This window comes from Astatotilapia calliptera, chromosome 1, assembly GCF_900246225.1.
Source record: "Astatotilapia calliptera chromosome 1, fAstCal1.2, whole genome shotgun sequence".
NCBI lineage: Eukaryota > Metazoa > Chordata > Actinopteri > Cichliformes > Cichlidae > Astatotilapia > Astatotilapia calliptera.
Genome location: NC_039302.1, coordinates 7,166,128 through 7,192,480, shown reverse-complemented (window position 1 = coordinate 7,192,480; position 26,353 = coordinate 7,166,128). Strand labels below are relative to the sequence as shown.

The 26,353-nt window shown below is 39.1% G+C and overlaps 1 protein-coding gene across 1 annotated transcript; it reads right to left on the bottom strand.

The window, feature by feature from the left end:
* Positions 1 to 1,417: 1,417 nt before the first annotated feature.
* On the bottom strand, positions 1,418 to 18,687 carry pamr1a (peptidase domain containing associated with muscle regeneration 1a). The gene is made up of 11 exons (XM_026178713.1): positions 18,603 to 18,687; positions 17,316 to 17,486; positions 17,021 to 17,146; positions 13,802 to 13,916; positions 13,064 to 13,281; positions 5,830 to 6,027; positions 5,515 to 5,709; positions 5,192 to 5,258; positions 4,261 to 4,526; positions 2,844 to 3,184; positions 1,418 to 2,266 (listed from the first exon to the last, which is right to left on the bottom strand). The coding sequence occupies exons 1-11, from the start codon at positions 18,685 to 18,687 to the stop codon at positions 1,691 to 1,693; spliced, it is 2,358 nt and encodes a 785-aa protein (XP_026034498.1). The 3' UTR covers positions 1,418 to 1,690.
* Positions 18,688 to 26,353: the final 7,666 nt, after the last annotated feature.

Below are 26,353 nucleotides of genomic sequence, written 5' to 3'. Positions count from 1 at the left end.
CACACGGGATTATAGGGGGCACTGTCGATTTTCAGAAAAATCAAAGGATTGATTTTAAGTGTGCCGTATTTTCCAAAAAACACAATAATAACGACGGCCCGCTAGCATGCTCTACCAAAAATAGTGCTTTGTTGTTTATCTGACAGACGAAAGCCAAACCAGTTCCACACCACTGAAGTTTTACAAACCAATTGTGGTTCATCTGTTTCATTCAACGATTCGCTTTCTCCCTTCTTGTTCTCCGTCATCACCATGCTTTTTCTGCCATGTGCATATGAAAACAAAGGCCCTGCGCATTTTACCCATATTCTATCGTGATATTTTATTTTCTTATTGTTGCCCAACATTATACTGGTATTACTGTGAACGGTATGATATGGCCCAGTCCTAGCTGCCAGTCAGTTTGTTCCTGATAAGTTAATATAGGCTAACTATTTCATTTGCAATTGAAATAATTCTAAAGTACTTTATAATGACTGAAACAATGTGCAATAAAAAAAATAATAATAAAATAATGATAATAACAATAACAATAACTTTATTTTTGGAGCAGTGTGTTTGAAAAAGTGCTCATACGTGTCAAAACGTATAAAAACACGAGCATATATCATACACTCCTTCCTGTCACACACTTCCACACATTAGATGTGAAAAACAGCCAAGAATATTGGGTGAAAGATTAAGAAAAACCTAGAAAAAAAAGAGTTATCAGCAAACAAAACACAGATTCAGCCACCTTGATAGGGTAGGAAGGCTCAATCTGTGTGCAGATGCAGCTACAACCTTAAAAATGTGGTGGCCAATGGTTATAAAATAAGAGCATGGAACAGTTAAAAGACCCATATTCAGAGAGGCTGATAGGTGGAATTGGGTCTCAGCAGGTTTACTGTATATTTGTTTGTAATTAATGAAAAATAAAAATGAATTTTGAATTTCACTGGAAGACAGTGATGTTAGTTTTTGTTAGCAGCCTACTTGGTATGTTCTGGACCAGATGAAGATGGGAGGACTGCCAAATGTGAAAAGTAAGTGAAAGTAGTCAAGAAAGCACTGGATGAGCTTTGAGATATGAGATTCAATTTAAATGCTGGTCAAAAGTACTCACAAGGTTCTTTGCAGATGGTTTTTGTGTCAAATTGTGTGATACAATTATTTAAACACAATTCATTTCCTAGTTGTAAATAGATTGTAAATATAACACAATTAAAGTTTACTTGAAATGGCAAAAAGTTAAATGATGCAGAAATACACATTTTTAATGCATATTGTGCAATTTATATTGTAGAAAAGCATGTTACATGTTTCACACAATATACTTTATAAATCAACTAGCTTTACTAAAAAACAAAACAATAACTGCTTGGAACTAATGTTTTAGATGTCAATAATTACATAACTACCCGTGTTTTGAGAATAAATAGGTCAACAGTTGTCTGTCTTTTTTATTACAGCAATTTATTCTTAGAAGCATGAGGATGTGTTTTATATGGGAGTGATCGCTGCAGGTGCAAACACATAATAGAGTTCTAACGATCACATGGTAGTATAGGAAGTAGGTATGCATTAGGTGCTTAAAACCAGTTTAGTTTAGTTTGTTTTGCATAATTAGCAGCACTGAAATATACAGAACTCAGATTTAATTATTAACATTGCTGAAATTCTGCCTTTTATAAGATTGTACCAAAAGCACCTATTTCACATGTTGCTCTATCCAGTCTTGAAAGTTTGCAATTTGTGTGTGAACTGTGTAACTCGGTTGGTTGCAGTTGTTTTTCTCAAAAGATGTTGCTCTCTCTAAACCAAGCAGCTGCCAGCCTGCACTAGAGGCTCGGTGAGTATCCTCGTGACCTGACAAGACAGCCCTTGTGGATGAAAACACAGTTGGCATGGTTGTGATGCCTGGAATAACAATTGGGCAGGCGCTCTGAGGACTGGACGGTTTGCTAATGACACACAATGAATTGTCACTGATCGCTGTGGTATGTGCCCCTCCTTGAGCAAAATCTCTTTCACAATGAGTAACATCAGTCAGCTCAACAAGTTTTGTCAGGCTCAAGGTTGCAGAGTGGCCCAGGTGCCTCGGATTGCTTGGTAAAATCCACCTCGCGGTGTAAGCCTCCTGCGCAGTCACCTCCCCTCCTTGCGTTTTGGGTAGACACACAGGCAACACGCGCTCTCTGATCTTGGCCTTGTCTTTTAGCTTAAGCACAGCCACATCAGAGTCTGGTGAGGAGAAAAAATTTGGATGGACTACTATCTCTGAAACCTGCTGGGGCAGAAAGAGAAGATGAGGGAGAATTGGAAGTTAGACTACTGAGTTGCATGCCAAGTTTTGTTGTTTTTGGAATACACATCAAGATTAGATTATATGCATGCAAGATGTGCAGAACCAAAGAAAATATAGCTGCATTCCATGTAAGCTTTAAGTGCATATCAAATATGCACCTTATCCACTTTATACCTTTACAAACAAATATATATCCAAAAAATAACTTCAATTTAATTAAGACTGATTTTTCTTTTTCTTTTTTATCAACTGTTGTGCTGCAGAATTTATAAGCATTTCTGCACTTTATGACTTACAAAAAAAGAAAAAACTAATGTAAGACCACATATTTATGAGCACTGTTTGGTCATTTTCAGGCCAAATGGTGGCTTCTAGGTTTAATGTGGGGTGAAAGTGAGATGACCATTTGCCATATAACCTGACCTGCAAAGGATTTACTGATATAAAAAGGCATTAATGAATATTTTTTATTTGCATATTACATGCTCATCCATTTAGACTGCATTGTTTAGGCAAGTTTAAACAGTAAAAAGTTGTCATGCATATGGGACTTTACCCTCAGGTGGTGCTGGCTTTTCAACACATCCCTGGGTGTATGGTATTGCTTGCCTATGACAACCTTCACATGTTCAGGCTGAATGTGCTGCTGCTTGTTCTTGTCTACCACACACTGAGCCACCACCAGGACTCTATGCTGGGCGACAAGAGCTCCACTGCAGGCCAGGAACCAGAATGTGGACTCCTCTGAGGCCCCCTGCTGGTCTGTTATGATCCTTCCAGGGGACGTGTAGGTGCTCACAGTGTGATCAGGTGGTGAGCGGATATAAATGGCTGCGTGCCACGGCCACTGAGCGTCGGAGAGGTTGTGTCTGCTGAAAGCGTCAAATTTGCCACAAACTGTGACATCAGAGAGGACAAAGAACAGAAACGTATTAAATTTTACAGTGCAGATGTGAAAGTGGCTTTAAAATTAGAATCTAGCCCTTAAAAACAGACAGACAGGTAAGAATGATGATCAGTTGACTTCCAGAAATGTCAAAGAATTACTTCAAAATCAAAATAAGTCTGCGTAATTTTTTTCTTAATAAGATGTCACTGTGACCAAGATGATTCATTTAAAAGTGTCGTGACTCGTGTAACTGCAGAAGAGTCACAAAATTGCAATATAAATGTTACAGAATGAATCTAATATCTGCGGTAGGTTGCTTCTGAACTCAAACAGATCATCATTATTTCGTTTTAGTCAAACTACAATCTTTCAGGTGTAAGAGCTAAGTTCACACATCAATTTAGCTTACTTAAGAATATACTTCTGAAATTTGCTAACAACGCTGGAATGTATTGGTCAAGAAGAAAAATAAAGCCAAAAAGTGCAGTTCCTCAAATGACCACTTTAGGTTGGCTTTTTAAAAAACCCACCAAATTCCTACCATTTGTTTTTGGAATCATGTTATGAAGCCTCAAGATGAGTGTTTCCACCATCACCATCTTTGTTGCAAAAAAACTTGATATTATGAGGAAAGGCTAACGGGTAATGTGTGGTTAAAACTGGTTAACTATATGTAACTAACAGCCTGTCAGATGAGTCTATTCCTCACTTGTAGTCAGTGAAACTAATACTTTTTCTGTACACAGAAGTACAAAAGTACACATTTGTCTTGCATGCAAAAGATCCCTGGTTTGAGACCAGGAGGAGACACAGGCTAACATACTCCTGGTACTGTACCAGCCCAAAACCAGGATAAATCAGATTGTTGCTTCAGGAAGGGCACTCAGCATAAAAGCATGTGCAAAATCAAACATGTGGCTCCACCTGCTTTGGTGACCCTTTGCAGCTAAAAGTATCATCTCCATAAGCACGAGTTAGCTGGTATTTGTGTCTGTGCAATGTACCAATATGGTGTTTTATATTTCTCTGTTTTTTAAGAGAGATTTCACTTAACAAGCCAAGCGTAAACTTTTGCTGATCTCACCTGGTGAGCAGGAAACATAGTGCCCACTCCACCTTCCAGTCTTCAGACAGGTGCGTCGAGAGCTTCCTTTGTTTCGATAGAGAGGTGAAGCACACTTGTAGTCGATGCTAGTGTAAACTGGGTGAAAACCTCGAGGTATCTCAGCCAAAGAGGTGTCATCATTTTTCTCTCTGGACAATCCACCGGATGTTAGTGGAATAAAGCCAGCGGACAACAAATCATCCACGCTGTATCTGGATGAGAGGTGAGTCTGGTCTGAACGCTGTCTAAAAGAAAGAGATAGTTTGCCTTTAAAGCTCATCTTTTCAGTGTGATAAGCATTGTGAGTTTTTATACATATACATACATCTTGTTTATCTTTTATTTACCCATATACAGATTTGCTTATTCATTGTTTACAAACTGATATTTCCAATATTTTTTGAGCCTCCAAATTCTACCAACGTGCTCCCACTCATGTCCTTTCTTATTTTGTTTTAGAGCTAAATGACATTTCATTTTCAATGTGTGGATTTACTCAATCATAAAACCAAGAAGAGAATAACCTATGTTTGCTTCAAGTTCTACTAGTGCTTAGCATCTGGGACACAATAAGGGGCATAAATGACTTCTTCTTTCACATGCATGCTACATTGCTTTTTTTGAATATGCTGCACTTAAGTGCGCGATTCTGGTCTTTGAAGCACCCATGGCATGAATATGAGCAAAATTCAAAGATGTGTCAGGGCAATACACCAGATAGCTACATAAACTGCTGTCACTGCTATCAAATCAAAGAACAGGGAAGAGGAAAGTCTGTCGGATTGTTCAGTTTTTTTCCTCACAAAGTAAAACCATCACAGCAATTTGTATAATGACAAAGTAACATAAAAAAATCCAAAATAATAACTTTAGGTGTGCAAAACTCATACATACACACATATAACATTACCTTAGCAATAGGTGTGGCTTCACAACACTTTGCCGTACAAGTTCAGAAACTCTGGGCTCTCGACAGACTGTGAAGGTAAATCAAGCAGGTGGCAACAATAAGTAGATGTGTATGTAAATGATTCTGCTTAAAAATATCAGGGACTTAAATACTGTAGTGACAAACACATAAGAATGTCTAATCTTTCTTTATAAACTTCCCAGTTTACAATATATTACAATGTAATACTCTATACTCTATTTTTTTTTCCTCATGTAACAACGAGGAGGAAAAGCAGCTACAACCTAAATCTTTCTTCCTTTTTTTTTTTTGAAAACTATTACCTCTAACACACTTTGGTGACCTGCTACTCCAGGATCCATTAGAGAGACAGGTACTCTGGTGGTTTCCACTTAAAATGTAGGAGGTTTTACAGAAAAACTCAATTGTCTCAGCACCTCCAGCTGAGTCAAGAGCAGGTCTGTGATATCCGTGGAGCAGTTTGGGTGGAGGAGCGCACTGGACCAGGCTTGTTGGACCTGTATGCAGTTGAGACAAAAGAGAGAAAAATGTATTTCCTAACTGTCAATAATAGTGTGCAAACACTATAACAGAACACAACAAGCACCATGGGAGGAGTTAAAACACACAAGAAAAACCTTTTACACATGAGGGAGCAGTGCCACTCCATGTGCCATTAGGTAGACAGGTCCTCTGCTGCATGCCAATCAGCCTGAAAGGTGGATGGCACCGGTAGTTTACCAATATGAGCTCCTCTTCTGGACCATATACAGGCAGCAGGTATCCATTCACTGGTTTGTCTGGTGCTGCGCATGCTACATTCTTGATGGCTGACACTGTAAAGAAATTTTCTGACTGTGATAAATGAAAGATAACACTGAATAACCAATAAACATAACATTTATAAGGGTGCACATTATTATATTGACATAATATAAACAGCTAAAGTAACTTATATCTATCGATAGATAGTATCGATCTGTGTAAATCTCTTAGACAGATAGATAGATAGATAGATAGATAGATAGATAGATAGATAGATAGATAGATAGATAGATAGATAGATAGATAGATAGATAGATAGATAGATAGATAGATAGATAGTAGGGGTGCAACGATACTCGTATCGATATTGAACCGTTCGATACAGTGCTTTCGGTTCGGTACGCATATGTATCGAACAATACAAAATTTGTAATTTATTTTATCAACTTTCCTTCTGACAATGCTGTCTGTGTTGAGCGCTCAGTGAATCTGCGTTCGACTACTCCGCCTAGGCTGCACTGTCGAACGCAGATCCACTGAGCACTCAACACAGACAGCATCGTCAGAAGGAAGAGCGCAGGGCAAGCTAGCGAGACAGAAGTTAAGCTCTCCTTGCAACATGGCAAATTGAACCTTCCCCACCCTCATTCAGATCTGGCGTTTGGAATTATTTTGGTTTTCATGTGACGTATGACCCTGAAGGTAAGCGCGTCATGGACTAAAGTAAAACAGTATGTTGGATGTGCCACGCAATGCTCAATTACATGGGTGGGAACTAGTGTGTTAGCGCAGTTAGCTTGTTAACGTGTTGGCCGTCTAGCCCCACGCACGGGGCGATCAGGGGTAGCTCGTTAACGGAGATTTGCCGTGTTGTGGCGTTAACGTCATTTCAACGAGATTAACGCTGACAGCACTAGTGGGAACACAACGAATATGACTGCACATTTACGCCGACATCATCCTAGTGCAAAGACAAGTGGAAGCAGACAAAAACAACAAGCATGCATGCTACAAACTTTACCCGAGTCATTTAGACAGCCGTTAGCACATGATTCTCCTTATGGAGACCTGATATGTTTAATATTGTGGCGAGCTCAGACAAGGTGGAGACAGAGGTATCGTTTGGTCTTGCTTCCCGTGAGCTAGCTAGGGAGCACAGCCGTTTATTGACATCTGCAGAAGAACACTGCCGCTAGCTAACTGGGGTCCGTTCTTCGTACCTTGCTTACTACATCCAAGATCAAATGACACATCCAAGATCAAATCATCGCGCTAACTTTGAGCTCGCTATTCCGGTTCTCCGAACACACCTGTTGTTGACGATTAGTATAGCTGGATGAAGTAATGTGAGATCACTGGGTGGCTTAACAGGGGCTACGCATCGATAGTAGAAACATTGATCGGCAACCGTTTGATTGGTCGGCGAAAATGTCGAAGGAACGCGCTCAGCATTTTTCGGCAGCAGAGCAAGAACTCTTGATTGAGGGATTTCAGGAGTTTCAGTTTAATTAAAACGCAAGGGAACACTGCAAAGGCTGCAAAAGCAAGGAGAGAGGGCTGGCAGAAAGTTGCTGACAAATTAAACTCGTAATTTATTAATAATAATAATAATAATAATAATAATAATGGATTGGATTTATATAGCGCTTTTCAAGGCACCCAAAGCGCTTTACAATAACACTATTCATTCACTCTCACATTCACACACTGGTGGAAGCAGCTACGGTTGTAGCCACAGCTGCCCTGGGGCAGACTGACAGAAGCCAGGCTGCCATATCGCGCCATCGGCCCCTCTGGCCAACACCAGTAGGCGGTAGGGTAAATTTATTATATTATATTATATTATATTATATTATATTATATTATATTATATTATATCCTCTTTCACATTAGAGCCACGACAGGACCCACCAGAACATGGGAACAAGTAAACGTGAAATATAAGAATATCCTACAGAATGGTAATATTTATCACTTATATTGCTTTTAGTCTCTTGAAAAGAGACCCTGAAATAAACTGTTTGTTTGTTTATAACAGCAACCAAGAAAAGGGCAGAGCAAAAAACGACAGGTGGTGGTCCTGCACCCCCTCGTCAACAAGTTGGTTAAGTAAATAATACCCTCACGGGAAAATCGATATCTCTCTATGAGCACACTGTCGCGCTGAGCTAAAGGATCCTGTCTGTCCCGCAATATACGCTGAATTCTGAGAACTCTCCATATCAATCTTGCACCTTCCACAATGGGTGGCTCGCGTATACGGACAGGACATGGCTGCGACAGACTTCCCAAATCCACCTTCACTTTTATAGCCATGGTCTCTCATCCTGATTACACGAAGTAATTTACTATTACTACTCTAAAATATGAATTACATCTGTAATAATCAAATACATGAAATAGAATGATTAATAGTACATTTCCCTTTTTTTAGGAAATGACCTGTATGTATCTGTATGGAATCAATAAAAGAATCAAATACTGCATTATCTTTAGTTACATTGATACTATTTATTTATGGTAAAACAGTGGTAAAATATTGCTGTTGCTTTCGTATACATGAAGCGGACATACCTGAGTGGCCGCGATCTAATCCTGTTTACATAAAGTAAACCTGCTCCCGAGCAGGTTTATGCTTACGGATCTGTTGCTATGACAGCAAGTCCCGGATGAGCTTCGGAGAACCGAACGATCCAAGATCAGGCGAAATCGTCAACAATTAAATCCAGCTAACTTACTTAGCAAGGTACGAAGAACGGACCCCTGCTCAGCGCAGCAACCACACAACAACAACACACAGGGCGCCCTCTGACCCCGGAAGGACACACCGTCGCAGTGAGAGGGCGTCACCTGTCACTATGGCAAGATAAACAAAACATAACTGTACAAACAGAACCCCGAACAGCCCTGACCCGCTACATAGCCCCCACTTAAGGGGTCAGTCGTCCTTGACGACCCCATTACCCCACAAAAAGTCCTGCAAATGTCCAGGTGCCTTCTTTTGGCGCACTCGGGTCAGAACATGGGGTGCCACCATCATCCCACTTCTGACACCAATGTGGTGAGCTCAGACAACGAGGAGACGGAGGTGTCGTTTGGTCTTGCTTCCCGTGAGCTAGCCAGGGAGCACAGCCGTTTATTGACATCTGCAGAAGAACACTGCCGCTAGCTTACCACAAAACAGAAAAGTTAGGACAAATCAGACTATAAGGCAAAAAGAAAGTGCAGCTTTATGGTTTCTTGGACAAAAGAATTTCTGTGGCTGCAATATGACGAGCTAAATAACCAGGGCTGCACATAAGTGTTTGCAGGTGCGCATTCGCTGTCAAAATAAAATAAAAAATACGCGCACAAGATATGAAGTTGCAACGCGTGTTTGCATACATAAGATTTTCTGGAGGAGGACAGACATTTGTTTAGAACTCTTAAAGATGTCGAAGAAGCAAGCTCCTTTAAGCAATTACTTTGGTGTTCCTCCACCTCCAAACAAATGTCAGAAGGAGTCCGAACCACAAAAGAAGCGCGTATTCTCGGAAAAGTGGTTGCAGGAGGTGAGCTGGCTTCAAACAAATGATGAACGCACAGAGATGTGGTGCAGAATGTGCCGTGAAAATCCCACTCTAGCGGACAAAACAGGGCCTTTTAAATGGACGCAAACGCGCGTTGCAACTTCTTATCTGGTGCGCGTCTTTTATTTTGACAGCGAATGCGCACATGCGAACCACTTATGTGCACCCGTGTAAATAACATAATGTTCTGCCGGGTGTGTTGTTGGTTTTCTCTCGATTTCTGAGTCGACAAGCGCCTTTGTTACTGGGACCAGTCATTTTAAGAAAGGCCCCCATTAGAACCCATGAGAAATGCAAGAAATGCATTATTGCTCAGTCTGCAATATCTTTCCCAGAACAAACACCGATTGCAAATAACATACTAAAAATAAACCTGAAAAATCTGTTTAGAACAGCGTACTATGTTGCAAAGAGTGAACTACCACTGGCACAATTTAGCAGTCTTTGCAAACTTCAAAAAGCAAATGGCGTAGTTCTTGGTTCCACTTGCCTCTTACCCGTGACTTCAGTGGAAATTTCAAATTCAGGATCTGACACAGACTGATTCATGTCCTACACAGTTCTTACAAGTTCATAGAAATTTCTGTTCAATTAGAACCAAGTACAGTGGGGCAAAAAAGTATTTAGTCAGCCACCGATTGTGCAAGTTCCCCCACTTAAAATGAAGACAGAGGTCAGTAATTTGCACCAGAGGTACACTTCAACTGTGAGAGACAGAATGTGAAAAAAAAATCCATGAATCCACATGGTAGGATTTGTAAAGAATTTATTCGTAAATCAGGGTGGAAAATAAGTATTTGGTCACCTCAAACAAGGAAAATCTCTGGCTCTCACAGACCTGTAACGTCTTCTGTAAGAAGCTTTTCTGTCCCCCACTCGTTACCTGTATGAATGGCACCTGTTTGAACTCATCATCTGTATAAAAGACACCTGTCCACAGCCTCAAACAGTCAGACTCCAAACTCCGCCATGGCCAAGACCAAAGAGCTTTCGAAGGACACCAGGAAAAGTATTGTAGACCTGCACCAGACTGGGAAGAGTGAATCTACAATAGGCAAGCAGCTTGGTGTGAAAAAATCAACTGTGGGAGCAATCATCAAAAAATGGAAGACATACAAGACCACTGATAATCTCCCTCGATCTGGGGCTCCACGCAAGATCTCATCCCGTGGGGTCAAAATGATCATGAGAACGGTGAGCAAAGATCCCAGAACCACACGGGGGGACCTGGTGAATGACCTGCAGAGAGCTGGGACCAAAGTAACAAAGGTCACCATCAGTAACACACTACAACGGCAGGGAATCAAATCCCGCAGTGCCAGACGTGTTCCGCTGCTGAAGCCAGTGCATGTCCAGGCCCGTCTGAAGTTTGCCAGAGAGCACATGGATGATACAGCAGAGGATTGGGAGAATGTCATGTGGTCAGATGAAACCAAAGTAGAACTTTTTGGTATAAACTCAACTCGTCGTGTTTGGAGGAAGAAGAATACTGAGTTGCATCCCAAGAACACCATACCTACTGTGAAGCATGGGGGTGGAAACATCATGCTATGGGGCTGTTTTTCTGCCAAGGGGACAGGACGACTGATCCGTGTTAAGGACAGAATGAATGGGGCCATGTATCGTGAGATTTTGAGCCAAAACCTCCTTCCATCAGTGAGAACTTTGAAGATGAAACGAGGCTGGGTCTTCCAACATGACAATGATCCAAAACACACCGCCCGGGCAACAAAGGAGTGGCTCCGTAAGAAGCATTTGAAAGTCCTGGAGTGGCCTAGCCAGTCTCCAGACCTCAACCCCATAGAAAATCTGTGGCGGGAGTTGAAAGTCCGTGTTGCTCGGCGACAGCCCCAAAACATCACTGCTCTCGAGAAGATCTGCATGGAGGAATGGGCCAAAATACCAGCTACTGTGTGTGCAAACCTGGTAAAGACCTATAGTAAACGTTTGACCTCTGTTATTGCCAACAAAGGTTATGTTACAAAGTATTGAGTTGTATTTTTGTTATTGACCAAATACTTATTTTCCACCCTGATTTACGAATAAATTCTTTACAAATCCTACCATGTGAATTCATGGATTTTTTTTTCACATTCTGTCTCTCACAGTTGAAGTGTACCTCTGGTGCAAATTACTGACCTCTGTCATCATTTTAAGTGGGGGAACTTGCACAATCGGTGGCTGACTAAATACTTTCTTGCCCCACTGTATTTGAGTTGATGATTGTAATTTTTATAAAATGTTGTAATTTGTTTTTCAACAATTTTTTGATTAATGTTTTGTTTCCTTTACAATATTATACTTTAATGTATTATATTGTAAAGGAAACAAAATAGGAAACAAAACATCAATCAAAAAATTGCTCTCTTTTTTATTCGGGCTACTTAAATTTATTTTGGGCTACCAAAAACTGAAGAGTCCCTGCCCGAAGGGCTACCAGGGATTTTGAAATTTTGAGAGCCCTGAGATATATTTATTTTTTTAATTACTTTTGTTTCAGCAACATTAAATTTAAAAACTGTACTTTTGAGTTAAAATATATATATTTATAATTTTAATAAATGACAAATTAAAAAGGCATGAACATTTTTTTTGTATCGAAAAAATATCGAACCGTGACACCAAAGTATCGAACCGAACCGTGAATTTTGTGTAGCGTTGCACCCCTAATAGATATAAAGATAGATCTTGTAGGACTATGAAGCTCAATGTTGCACTAGAGATTATTACTAATAATAGGGCATCTTCTGCATACATGAAAAAAAATCTTAAATCATTCTCTGGATACGTCCCTCTATTTTTTTCCAACAGAATTATTACTGAAGACTGCCATAACTCTCATTCATGCCGTGGTGCTTTGATATGTTGGGATTAGGAAACCACAGTTGATGCCCAATGAGGGAAAAGACTGTATAAATGGGACTGAAGTTAGATGCATGATTTGCTTTAAAGGCGGTAAATGGGGCAGAGAGGAGCAGGTATGATAAATCTGTGTCATTGACTGTCCGTCTCACATCACTGCCCTATGAAGGAGGCTGCACAGACACAGATGAAGAGTGAAAGTAAAGGTACGTCGACGAAATGTGCTGCATAGAAACAAAATACATGAATAGTGCCATGTATTTGTTATATGTATATCATAAAACAGACGCTATCAGTCCTAACAGCTTTGTACAGGTCTGCTGTAACTCTTCCCTCTAATTATAATAAAAAATGCTTTTTCTCTAATTTGTTAACTGCCTGTGTGCACACTGAGCCTAACACATTTGTATTGTTTGTTTTGTATGTGGATTACATAGAGGAAAAAAACCCTTCACACAGAGCATACGCTGACTCATATACCGTGATAACAAAATAAAAGGCCACGTATCGTAATGTAATGTAATCCAATATAAATCCAGTCTGCCTCCATGGACAGGCTTTAAAACATTATTGTGACCAATTGTATTACGCTGCATTATAATGTTACGTGTTTGTGTTATATTGTCTGTCCTGCGGCAGTGTGTATGCATTCACATTGCTTATGATTAATACCTACCTGAAATTTTCTGAAATGTAAGAACAAAGCCATCAAAGTTATTATAGCCATCAGAGGTGAAGAGAATGTGTAGGAAGTTCCCGGAGCTTTTTATTGGAGGAGGTAACTGATCCCCACAAAACCGACCAATCACAGGAGAAGTCAGGCTGTCACCATCACGGACCTCGACGTAATCGTAATGACAGCTGTGGTCAGACTCCAAACTCAGCAGTGAAAATCTGCAGCAAAACAATACAGAAATGATGTTTGTCACCTGATGTGAGTTAATCCCCATGCCAAGTCTGATGTATAGCACGTTAACAGGACAGATATAAAGCGGGATGAATGAGTTATACTAGTTAATGGCAATCCAAAGTATAGATTTGAAAGAAATTTCTATATCTTATGTTAATGTTCTACTATGTATTTTTACTGAAAAGTACATTATTTTCCCAAACAAACAAAATGATACCATTTGTTTTGTAACTGTTACCCTGCTTTGAACCCAAGAATGTCCTCACTCTAAAGTACGCTCATCTCCAGCTCTTTTATTATTCCAACACAGTCAATTGCAACCGCCAGATTGCTTGACTCTCTCCTGTATCATCTGCAGCTCAGCAGTTCTTTATTACCTGAGGTCACATTGATCCCTTCTGAGCCTTTCAAATAGAGACTTAACTAAATCTTTTCTCTTTGATCAAATCATGTGCCTTCAGTGTTGAATGATTTTCATATCAGATCTTTGGAAAAGTTACCTACCTGAGCTGGATACTGCTTCCCCTCTCCATTTGCACTATCCATTCACATCGAGCATTTGTTGGGTAACTCTCCAGGGCTATGTGACCCTGAGCTCGCTGAATGATGCCTCCACATGCTACCAACAAGAGAACTATAATTACTTATACTTATACCCATTAAATGTGTACTTATCTCAGTGGCACTGAGCATTTTGACTGTTGCAAGCTAAGCCCCATAATTTGACATGCTGTGTAAGAGGGCAGATAATACCAAAAAAAAAAAGGAAAAAGAAATATACATATATGTGCGTGTGTGTGTGCGGGGGGGATTCGGATGGTTCTGATTATCATCATCATGCTGCTATTAATGCTGTTAAGAAAAAGAAAGACGAGATACTAAAGCCATGTTGAATTGATGTTGACCAGTCTTCGCTAAGGGAATGGGGTTGTTTAGAATTTTAAAAAAATATCCCAGAATAAGATCATTCAGTCTATTCAAGGAGTTGGTCAGCCTGTGTAGAACATTCTGTAAAAAGCCTGTGTAAGAGAGAGATTGCCCAATGTCCAAATGTCTTCTTTTGTGTAACTCAGAATGTTAGAACATGACAGAATAACACCTGAGTGGCAATTTCCCCAACGCCATTAAATGTAGAGAATGGAAAAAGTACCATGTGAGAGAATAGGAGTGGCAACTAAGTAAACTTTTTTACTTTGCACTAATATCAGCTTCATGTTGCACTGAGTCTCACACTACAGTTGGTCTAAATTATTACGTGGTGGTTGTTGTTGTATCTGTATCTGTAGTTGTGTATATATATATATTTTTTAAAGTAGTATTCATCCATCTTTTTATTCTTTTTGTGAACTTGAGCTCTAAGTAGACACTAGGCTGCATACAGTTGTAGGCAAACCAATAAAAAGCACTGTCGCCACCAAATGTCCATAATGTGTATTGCAACGAAGGTTGTGTCATTTTGAAAATTCTTAACCATAGATCTGATTATTAAACAGCTTTTCCCGTATATCCTTTGCTGCATACATGAACTGTACATACTTTGGAGATGCTAAAGATATTTATTTTACATTAAATGGTGGTGATGTTTCCTCTTGATGTTTTCTTCCCTTTACACAACACTCTGAGCCACAGGATGTCATAGGGTACCAGCATCTCAGACAAAAACAAAGGTTCTTATGTTCCTTGGAGACATGTATTAAGTAATTTAATTAATTTAATAAAGTAGTTTACTAAAAGGACAAGGTCTCAAGGTTATTAGCCCTGCGACAGACTGGCGACCTGTCCAGGGTGTACCCCGCCTCTCGTCCTATGACAACTTGGATAGACTGCAGCACCCTAACGCCTCCTCACCGCAACCCTGATAAGGATAAGCGGATAAGAATGGATGCATGGATGGATGGATGGACGCCTGTTATTCAGTCATAAGTCACTTTTACATTTTTTGTTTTACCTGCCTTTCAGCAGAATTGTTGCATTTGTGGCAACGAGCACTGTCAGCATCAACTCTAATGAATTGTAACTAAGGCCAGGGTCTGTCAGTGTGTGTGTGTGTGTGTGTGTGTGTGTGTGTGTGTGTGTGTGTGTGTGTGTGTGTGTGTGTGTGCTGCACAGTGCTATTCAGCATCCTGTACACAGCTTCTTCTACAAAAACTGGGCTCTGAGTAACAAAAAAGGAGAATTGAGGATTGTTTTCATCTTAGTCCAAAGAAGAAATAGAAGCGGTGAGATGAAATATCATTATGCACATGTTTCTGCTTGGCATTATTCGCAGAGCAGCTGTCTGTCTCTTAATATGATTGCATGTATTTGTACTTCTGTTGTAGTAAATAGTGTTAGCTACTTATCATGTATGCAGGGGGATGAATAATAGGACTTCTCTGCCTCACTGTTCCATGTAAATGTCAGATCATGAATATGATTTACTGGGTTAGTGCTCATAACTGGTATCCTGGTGCACATCTTATCACAGTCACAGAGAATGGAGCCCTTTGGCCAATAAAGAAAATAATTAAGTCAGTTTGTGTCTTAGTTATTTCTTTATTGGTTGTGATAGTTCTTTTTAGTATTTTTAGAGTTATTTGAATGAATTTATGTAAAGTCTTCAGGTATGTATACAGTTTGTATGCAGTGTATTCAACTGAGCACTGCAAACAAGCCGGATGGTCCCACTCTTCTTTAACCCAGAGGATAACAGCGTCCATGTTTTCCTAAAAGAATCTCAAATTTAGATTCATCTGACCACAGAACAGTTTTCCACTGTGTCTGTGAAGTTTTCCACTGTCTATTTTAAATGTGCTTTGATTCAGAGAAGCTGGGATCATCTTCACATATGTCTTTAACCTGTATCTGCAGTTGGCACAGTGAACTTTGATTTCCGGAAGTGTTCCTGTTGTGTGTTTTTAATGCACTACTGCTGGGGGCCAGAAGATCACAGGCATGCAATATTAACTTCTTGATCTTATATCTTATGCACAAAGATTTCTCCAGATTCCCTGAATCTTTGAATGGGATCTTCTGACTCTTTACAATTTTACAATGAGCAACATTATTTTGAAATTGTTCCAAAATTTGCAGATTAAAGTTTTTGCAGACTGGTGAACCTCTGCCCATTTCAACTTCTGAGAAACTCTGCCTCTTTAAGATGCCCTTTTTATACAGATAAGTATAAAAAAGTGAGAGTACAGACTCTGTCAGGGATGCTGTCTTCATACAGAGTCATGTTACTGACCTGTAGACAATTAAACTAACTAATTATATAGCACGTCTCCAAGTATTTCTTTTTAGAACCAGTTACTTTTCCAGCCTTTTGTGGCCCCATCCCAACATTTCAAAATGTGCTAATCACTTTTGTGAAATAATAACTCATCAAAGTTTAAATATTTGATGTCTTCTATCGTGAATAAAGTGTGGATTCATGAGAGGACACATTATTGCATTCTGTTTTGATTTACATTTTACATAGCATCCCAATATTTTTGACTAAATATAAGACACTACACTGGCAAATGTGACATAAAATGAAAATCCCTTAGAGAAAAACAACCTGGGATTGTAAAAAAAAGATCAGCACTGCACTTATCTGTTCATTTTCACTTCATAATGTAGGCTTTGCATGATCTCTGTTTTCCTATCAGCAATCACATTTAAGAATATGATTCATAATATTAGACATTTCTGTAGCTTGGTCAGGCCTCACAGGAATACTTCATTAAAGCACTTACTCACTTTTACAATCCCCTCCACTCCAGCCTTGACGGCACTCAGTACAATACTTCCCATTCACGAAGAAGTCATCATTAGCTCTCCATGTTCCATTGTTGCAGGTTTTACAATTCTCAAATAGACTGCAGCCTGGAGAGAGACAACGGCAGAGCAAAAAGTAATAATCGAAAACATTTTTTAAGATAAATTGGAACTCCTAGTCATTTGCAGTATACCACAACAGCTCTGATATTTTTTCACAACAATATATCATGTAATATGTTTTGTTTAGAAAAAACAGAAAAGGACAAGAATTTACCTGGATGAACAATACAGGGGTCACATTCATCCAGGACATTGCGGCAGCAGGGAACAGTGTAGCCTACCCTTGTGCCTTTTGATGGACACCGACACTGGATCAGGTGGTACTCACAACACGGGCGACACATCACGTTCCACTGAGAGCTCGGGCAGTTGTCTCCCCTCAGGGCTGTGAAGGAAAAGGAAAATATTTAGATTTTAAATCTAAGAGCTGCCAGTGGAAACCTCAGCATAAGTAAAATAAGTAATCGTAAATTATGTGTTTGTGATTGTAGAAAAATAGTCAACAGTACCAACAAGTCCCTTTCAAATATCGTCTGATGAGGCAGATCAAACTTCCAAGAACATATCACATGACGGAATGGCACCATATTGATCTTTTACAGCAGGTAAAAAACATCAAAATCAAACAGGGCTATACGAGTATACAGTGTGTGTACACCAAATCTCAGTTTGCCCTTGTTTAACCTCCTAGGACCTGGCATCCACATATGTGGCCATCACATTTTGACCAAAATACTAAATTTTGCTCTACAAGGGCCTGATATCCACTTACGAGGACATTATACTGCTACTGTTCTATCGAAATTTTAAACAAATATCCTCATATGTGGCTCTCATTTTTCTTAGAAACAAAAATTAGGTAAAAAAAAAATAGGTAATTTTGTTTTTACATTCATCGATATGCCCAAAGATCAAAGAGAAATTAAAAATGCATGCTGTGGAAGAGTTTGGGTCTTAGGAGGTTAAACCTAGTGTCACATTGATGCTGATCACATTGAGCAGCTTGAGAACGATCCAAATACATCCCAAAATCCAATTTATGATGCTTCATTTGGAGCACTAATGAATATACCTGCTGTGTAATGGTAGTTTTCTCTCAAACAGAAAACTGCAGTCAATCAGTGAACATGTTTCTCAGGTTATAGCTCCCAAAGGGCAACAAACAATTACAGCTTTCCCAGGTTTAATTCTACTCACAAAGGCAAATGAATTCAACTGTAAAAGTATCCCAGCTTTAGTCACTGGTATGCCTGATATCTGTATCTGTGTACGTTTTATTCTTGTTTCAGTAAGCCACACTGAGTGCATAGCATGAAGTGACTGAAGTCTCAGATGAGCAGAAGAAGTGACTCATAGTTATAAAATAACTCCACAATTAGTCAGCAACTCAGTCAGCTGGCTTATTTCTTGTTAAAACTTTTTTTTCCCCATAAAGACACAAAAGTTCACAAAGACGGTCTCATTGGAATTTCAGAATCAGAATATAATGTATTTTACTTACCGTGTGTCCAGCCCATTAGACACAAACTGAGATTTAGGAAGAGGTGGAAGATTAGGGGGACGCTCTTTGTGAGGAAAGGAAGCATGGTGGCTGCCAAACAACAAGAAACCTCCCGAGAAACTCCAAGAAAGGAGCAAAAGCTTGATGATATCCACAGTATCCTGGTCTGTCTGAAGTGTAACTGGCTATAGACGATTCATTTTCCTGTGTTAGCACGGTGGACGGAAATCTTTAACCCATTCCTTCCGTTGTGCTCTCATCTTGTGAAAGATTGCATTTGGTCTGAAGTTGTGCACAACTGTACTGGGTCTGCAAGCAGTTCCTGTTCCTCTCCTCTTGTTATGAGTCCGGTGTGTGCGCTGAGTAAGAATGGAAAAATATTGGCAAAGGTAGTGGAAAGTGCATTTAGTGGGAATAAAAAGACGATAATGAGAAGAACAGCGGAAAGTGATGAAGAAAGTGCAGGCAAAAAATATCCATCAAGTCCAGTGAGGAAGGTTTTTAAGGGAATCTTTCTGAAGCTGCAAGTTAGACACTCAAAACCAGTTGTTTTTGCACAGAAACACTTCATGATACAATTGCAGATTTTCATGTGCATCGACCCAAATGCGTTTACTGATAGTTCATCATGCACCAGCTGTCATACTAGACGTGACAGCTTCACAACATCTTGGAAAACGAATAACAGATGTACTCTCTAAAGTTGTTATGAAATGTTTATGTGCCTGAAGCTATGAGGCTGACAGCTCATCACCGCCTACTTTATGTCCAAGGTTTCTTTTCCATCGCCTAAGCTTTTAGTATTTCCATATTTAAGTATCTGTTTTCATGCTTTCCCTTACAAGCAGGGCGTGAACAGACAATTTGAGACTTTAAAAGACATGAGGTAAACTTGTTGTGATACCTAATATTCTAGATATTACAACAAATTTAACATTGCTATTAAATTCTTTTTGTTCTTTTTTCTTTTTTTTCTAAACGAGTTAGAGCATTGAAATTATTCATCTTGAAGATGTGGATGGTGTTGCCTTTCACTTCTTTTATTTTATAAATAACAATAACAAAAAAACATGGTTTCATCACATATGTTGATATTAAGTTGATCTACAGTACTTTGCATAGATTTTACATGTCATGTTTGAATGTTTTATGTTCCTTTTAGTCGCTGTAATGGTTTTTGTATAGTTGTCTGTGGGACTTTTCTGTTGTTTTTTGTTAAAACGTTAAATAGACTGGCCTAAGAAAAGCTCAGGAGAGATAGCATTGGAAACTTTTAAAATTAAAAATAAGTAAACTACGCTTTTATTTTTGAAAATCTAACTCACTGAGGGGTTTTATTTTGAAAATCTGATCCATTTCGGATGATCAAATTTATTTTCTAAAGTTAACTTCGGGTTTTCTAGCTTTACAATTTCACACCATTAAAGCAAACAGTTAACATTTAATATGTAATTTGAGTCTTTTATTTTGTAATTCTGAACATCCTGTAAGTATGCCTCAGCTTTTAGTCTTAAAAATAGAAATGTGGTAAATTGACACATACTTACACAGGACGTTTCTGCTCTAAATCAGTGTTCAAAGTGCGTTGTACTTCTAACATGATTCACCGAATTGCTTACATTCATAATTTTTTTTTTCTATGCCCAAGCGATTTTATCTAACATTCACACAGTCGTAAGTCGTAAAATGGCTGCGCGTCAGGCAGATTTGGACCCAGACTCAGGACCCCTGACACAAGGAATTAACTTCAAACTCAGCTATAGTCCTGGAAAATCACAGGAAACAACCCAAAACATACACAGAACAGGGAATTAGCAGAACAAACTGAAAACCTGAAACCATGTCACATAACCACGAGGGAGGACACAACAAAGGGAAATGCACGATTCAGACAATAAATACACACCAGATACCGAGTACAGGAAACAGGTGAGAGACGAGCTAACACTAATCACAGAGGATGAGGCAAGGAAGTAGAACTAAATACAAAGTGAGATTGACAGAAGAAATTACTGGTACAGAGACAGAAAATCAAACAGGAACATTGGGAGTAGCTCAGTTCAGTATCTGGACCAAGACATGCAGAACAGAGGAGCTGGAGATCCAAACACCAACCTTTCAATTGGTAGCCGACCAGCTCTGCTTTCTGAGCTCTAAACTGAAGACTTTTGTTTTTAAAATCTCACTCATTTTAAAATAAACTGGTGGCTTTTAATTTGAAAGTTTGAAAGGCTGCTGCTCCCTATTGTCACTGTTTTCTATCGTTCATCAGCATATCTGTGTATAAGGCAGACATGGGAAGCTTTAAAGTGTAAATATCAGCTTAAATACTTGGAGTTGTGATGATTTGCCTTTAAACTGAAATATATCAACTAAAGTTAGATAACTTACTCAAAAATATAAGCATTTCTGTTTCCCACACATTATGTCTAACCTCAAACTTGCAGCCAGTCAGGGATGCTGGCAGGCTGGAGAATAAATAACTTTAAATTGGCTGAAATGTGTCAAAGTCCATTTCAAGCAGCTCCATGTATATCAGTTATTTTGAAGATCTAAGGCTTTAACAACTGGTTTGGCTTCACATCCAGTATATGCTGAGATTTGAAATGTCTGAGACTCTGTGGTGTCAAGGTTATCATGGATGACACATCCAATATTTAATGTTGCAGGTTGTATATATCGTTAATGTATTATATTAATTTTCATAGAAGTGTTTAAAAAGAGAATAAGCTGGAAATACACGTATATCCAAATAAGCTACACAGGGCTATTGTCTCTATAAATGTGATTATATTTAGCTTAATGAATCAGGGCTTTCTCTTATAGATACATTTGCACGACTTGATGCACTTGTGCACAGTTTGGTCCAGTCAGCAAAAAGTTTGTCAACATTAACATTTAGTGAATTAAACTCATGCTGATTCTTATATTAGTTCTACGAGAAGGCTGCCACACAGCCAACTCACAACAAGTTTGACAAGCTTAAATTTCTTGACAGTAGGAGTTATTCGATAAAATCCAGTTCATCTTGTTGCAAAAGCAATGTAATGAATCTTTATTTTTATTCTTGAACATATTTCCAGTCTTACCTAGCCCGTTACTGAGCCTGACATCTCAACAGCCGTGTAGGTTTCATTTAAAAGAAAGAACTGAATTATGTAGTGCACCTGTAAAGTACCTCCCAGGTTTTCTGGCAGTGAAACTGGCCTTTACAGCTCCGTCTCTTATATTATATTATCCTGTGGTTACATGCCATTTGACTTTCTGAAGCTTCTGTTCTCTGTCCGTGACTCAACATCTTGACTGGTACATTGACTCAAATTTTAAAATGACACCACAAAATTCATTCTGTGTTTGCTGGGGATTAAACGGTCCTTGAGCGGCCTTTGAGGAGTCTCTCATGATGCAGAGAGCTTTCTTCTTGCATTGATCCTTGAAACTGGTTTCCAAGTAGGGGAGTGAGATCCTGATGACCCCTTCAAACATCCTCACACACGGCAAAATCTTCGTGTCAGTCACCATGCAACTTATCAGAATGCTCTCAATAGTACTTCAGTAAAAGATGGTGAGGATTGTGTATATATATGTGTGTGTGGCTGCGCGTGTGTGTGTGGCTTCAGCATCTTAAGTACGTGCATCCTCTACCTAAGTCTCCTTGGCCAGGCGTGTGGTGTTGAGTTCCACAAGAGAGCGTCTCTGATGTAGACAACCAGGAATTTTGTGCTGCTGACCCTTTCCACGGTCAAGCTCTTGATTTGAAGTGGAGCATGCTCAGCTTTTGTTGTGTCCACAATCAGGTCTTGGGTTTTGTTGACACTAAGAGACAGATTGTTGTCTCCACACCACACCAGCTCCACCACTGCTCTGCCAGATGTTTCATCCTGTCTGATGATGGGTTTTATACTGCTGCATCAAACTAGACGAGCTGATTTGTGCTAAGAATTTGGCAGTGCAGTCGTGTGTCACCAAAGAGAGCCTTGAGGCGACTGTTGGTGTGATTTGGTATTTGATATATACCAAATATGTTTTTTTTTAAAAACTGAATTGAACCTAATTTAACTGAACATGAAAAATGATCCCCTACCCCACCCTCTGCTAGAGTTTCAACTGAGCCTGGTCATGCTAAATCCTTGGCTATCCGTCACTCTGTCTTTACAGCTTTTTGTAAGCAACAAATACGAAAATCTCAATGGTTGTAATGACCCATCTCATTTTAGGAAAACAGATTGGACCTCGCTTACATAATATTCCGACTCCTTACGGAATTAAAAGTGAAGGGGCTGTGTTAGCTTTTATTGCATGATGAGAACCTGTTTCTACACGTCATGGTTTTTGATGGAAAACATCAAAGTAGCAATTAACTCTGCCATCAGTGAAGTGACAACCACTATTTGACCACCACTTTGAGCAGACAGACATGAAGAGGCCTGAGTGATTTCTTATGATACGTGCAGCCTTTGAAGTGGCAGTCATTGCTGAAGATTTTTTCCTCATTCTGTCATGTCAAATCTGACCTAGAGAGAAAGAGATGAGGAGTAGGGGATTATGTATTCCGCATTATGGCACAGTTATAAAACTTTCATCAGTGCCACAAGGCCAAACTCACTGTTGAGATGAGTTCTTGACATCAGAGACCAGTGTTTTTTAGCTCATGTAATTACGCACAGTGCTCTTTCAGCTATTTTAGCCCTCTGTTGCTCAGAGAAATATTTCATTTGGACGTCAAAGACTGTCTCATCCAACCCCACTCCGACATCCACTGGCCTCCATCTTGTGACAATAACCAAACTACCCAGTGAAACACAGAGACCTCTCACCATACACAGTAAAAAGGATTGTGGAAGACATATGATCGCGATACACCAGTTACATGAACCTTGCTGTTAATGTCTTTACCACAAGACTTAAAGATTTCATTTACAACAAAATTAAAACTGCAATAATACATTTAAAAAATGTTTTTGGAAGAAAATTCCTTAAATACATGAGACATATTGATCAGTATGCCTCACATATTTAAAGAGTTATTCATTTGGAGCATTGAATGCTAGGGTTGGGGACTGAATTAGATGGGTCCTACGGAGTACTAATTCATATGAAGTCATTCAGTGCCAAATTTCAGTATAAGAGGACATCTAGGCTAAGAACTACAAACACACATGGCAATGGCGGCAGCTGTGGGCCAAAAGCAGTCTCATCTGTGGTAATGCTTTTTAAAATTCAACACAGACAAAAATCTCTGCAACATTTGTAATGCTAAACTGAGCTAAGCTAAACTGAACTTTTTCCACTTTGTTAGTTGATGAAAGCACTTACATAGGGAAAGCACAGGAAAAAAGTGTTTGCATGAATGGGTGAATGAGGCAAGCTGTATAAAGTTTCTTTAAGTCCTACAAGTAGAAAAGTGCTAATTAAGAACTAGTCCATTTACCATTTCACCAAATTTATTATAAGCATGCCATTCAAAATAAACACATTAGTTAGGATAGTCTGTTAGTATGTAACCATCTCACTATAATGATTGTAGAGTGCGAATTAATGTTTTTACCCTAAAGCTTGACTTAGACCTACCTACATAGTGAATGGAAACTATTTTTGTCCCTACACTGCAGTCTTCCACGGCGTTGAAGTCATTGTGGCATTTGTTGATCCGACGTGGTTACATAGAACGTTGACGCATAGGATTAAAATTGGGTTCCAGTTATGCCGTAAGTTAAAACGTATATTTGACGCAAAGTATAATTCATATGTCACTCCTCTTAAACGCGTTAATCAATCTGGGGTACCATGATTATCAGCATCTATATCTCTTCAGGGAATTGCAGTTTAAAAAGAAGAATAAATATTTTTATTATTCATTTTTGGGTGTTTATGAACAACCATTTTTCTATCTGACTAAAAACAGTCATATGTATTAGTGATAAAAAGAATAACATTGTAGACTAACTCACATGTCTGTGTTTTAATGCCTTAGCAAAGCAAGCAAGCAATGCAGGCCTGACAAAAAGTAACCAATGATAGTACATTACTTTTTAATACTGCACTATGCAAACACTATGACTGTGACTTCAACATGACCAGTATTGTCAGAGAGTGACCAAGGCAGCTGAGGGGTTGCTACATGGAAGGTTCAACACAGCCAGGCTTTCTTTGGCTCGACAAAACCTAAATCCACAGCCGGTGATATTGTGATGGCGATTATCAACTTTCTCCATTAAACTGGGCCTTCTGCTTTAGGATCTGTGTGTGCCCACATAAAAAGGGGTGCTTCACGTGCCACATTACTCTTTGTCAAAATAACCCTGCACCCGCCAGTCCTTTTACTATCAGATGTTTTGATGACGATAAAATTGTGATAAAAATGTATAAAGAATAGAACAAATAAAAAAGTAAATCCAACTCTGCTGTAACTAAGAGATTAATGCTGCATAAAATTGTTAATCTTGAGATTTGCCACGCAGAGTGATGAAATTAACATTTTAATTCAAGCTAATATATTGATTTTAATGCTGAGTGCACTGTTGGTGATGCTGTTTATTTTTAACATGATAGCTGCACTTTAGAGTTCAGAATCTTTAAAGTGGGTAAATTTAAACATTAATGACTACTCATTGTGTTCAGCTCTGACTGTCCCATACAAAGGCGCTGTGAAAATCGCTTTAGTTTCTCAGCAGATCAAAGGAAAATGTGTTTTAGGTGAACAGATATTCTACTGCATGACTTTTTAATTTTGGGGGAGCTTTAGGGTCCCTATTAATATATCAATCATAAAATTTGACACCCTGCCCCCCCCCCCCCCCCCAAACAGATATTGGTTTGTTGCTTCAAGACAACACTGTGCAACAAGGGTAGTCAAACACCAAGTTATTCTATAATAAGCTTTATTATTACAACAAGGATGAACAAACAATAAATAAACAATGTAAACATTTCACAGAACAATAAAACACCAAAATACATGCAACATTTGACCCTAACCCCATGCCCATGCGCATGCACACACACACACATACACACACACACACACACAAACACACACACGTTGTGTTTCCATCACATCTGGGGACTTTACATTAACTTACATTTATTTCCTGGAGACTTATCCTGACCCCACCCATCACAAGTCCCTGCCTGAACCTAACCCAAACCTTATCCTAAACCTAACCTTACCCTAACCCTGACTCAAGCCTTCACCCTAAAATTTAATGATTTTCCTTGCAATTTGTCCCCATAAAGTAGGCGAGACCTCACAATGTTTGTAAACAGATTTGTGTCCCCACAACAATAAATAATACACGTCCACACACACACACACACACACACAATTACTTTACCAACTGACCCCTAAGCGCCCAAGTGTCCCTGAAACCTGATTCAGGGATCCACTACTTCACTGTCACTCCCCGAAAGCTCGCTGTCCTCACTTTCTGAGGACAGAAAATGCACATTCCCTTGGTTTCCTTCAATAAAAGGTTTTTATGTCCGTGTCCTGTAATCACCAGTAGATTGTAAAGTAAAAAACATTGACTATGATCATATAAATGCACACAAACACATCTCTACACACATATGCTAGTGCATTTTATTGCCTGAAAAAAAACTAGGCTAACAGCACAGTGTTGCCTTGAGGCAACGAATGAAAATTAAGTTTTACTGTATAAATAAATTTTAAAAAGTAGAACAAACAATCAAATATGCTTCTTAACATATTCATGCACATACAAATATTTTTATATACATTTATTTCACTA

Coding starts and splice junctions, on each gene's coding strand:
- pamr1a (XM_026178713.1), bottom strand. CDS start 18,687: ATGCTTCCTTTCCTCACAAAGAGCGTCCCCCTAATCTTCCACCTCTTC. Junction 17,147..17,315: donor CCCCTGTATTGTTCATCCAG/GTAAATTCTTGT, acceptor GTCTCTCTCCAG/GCTGCAGTCTATTTGAGAAT. Junction 6,028..13,063: donor TACATTTCAGAAAATTTCAG/GTAGGTATTAAT, acceptor ATTTCTTTACAG/TGTCAGCCATCAAGAATGTA.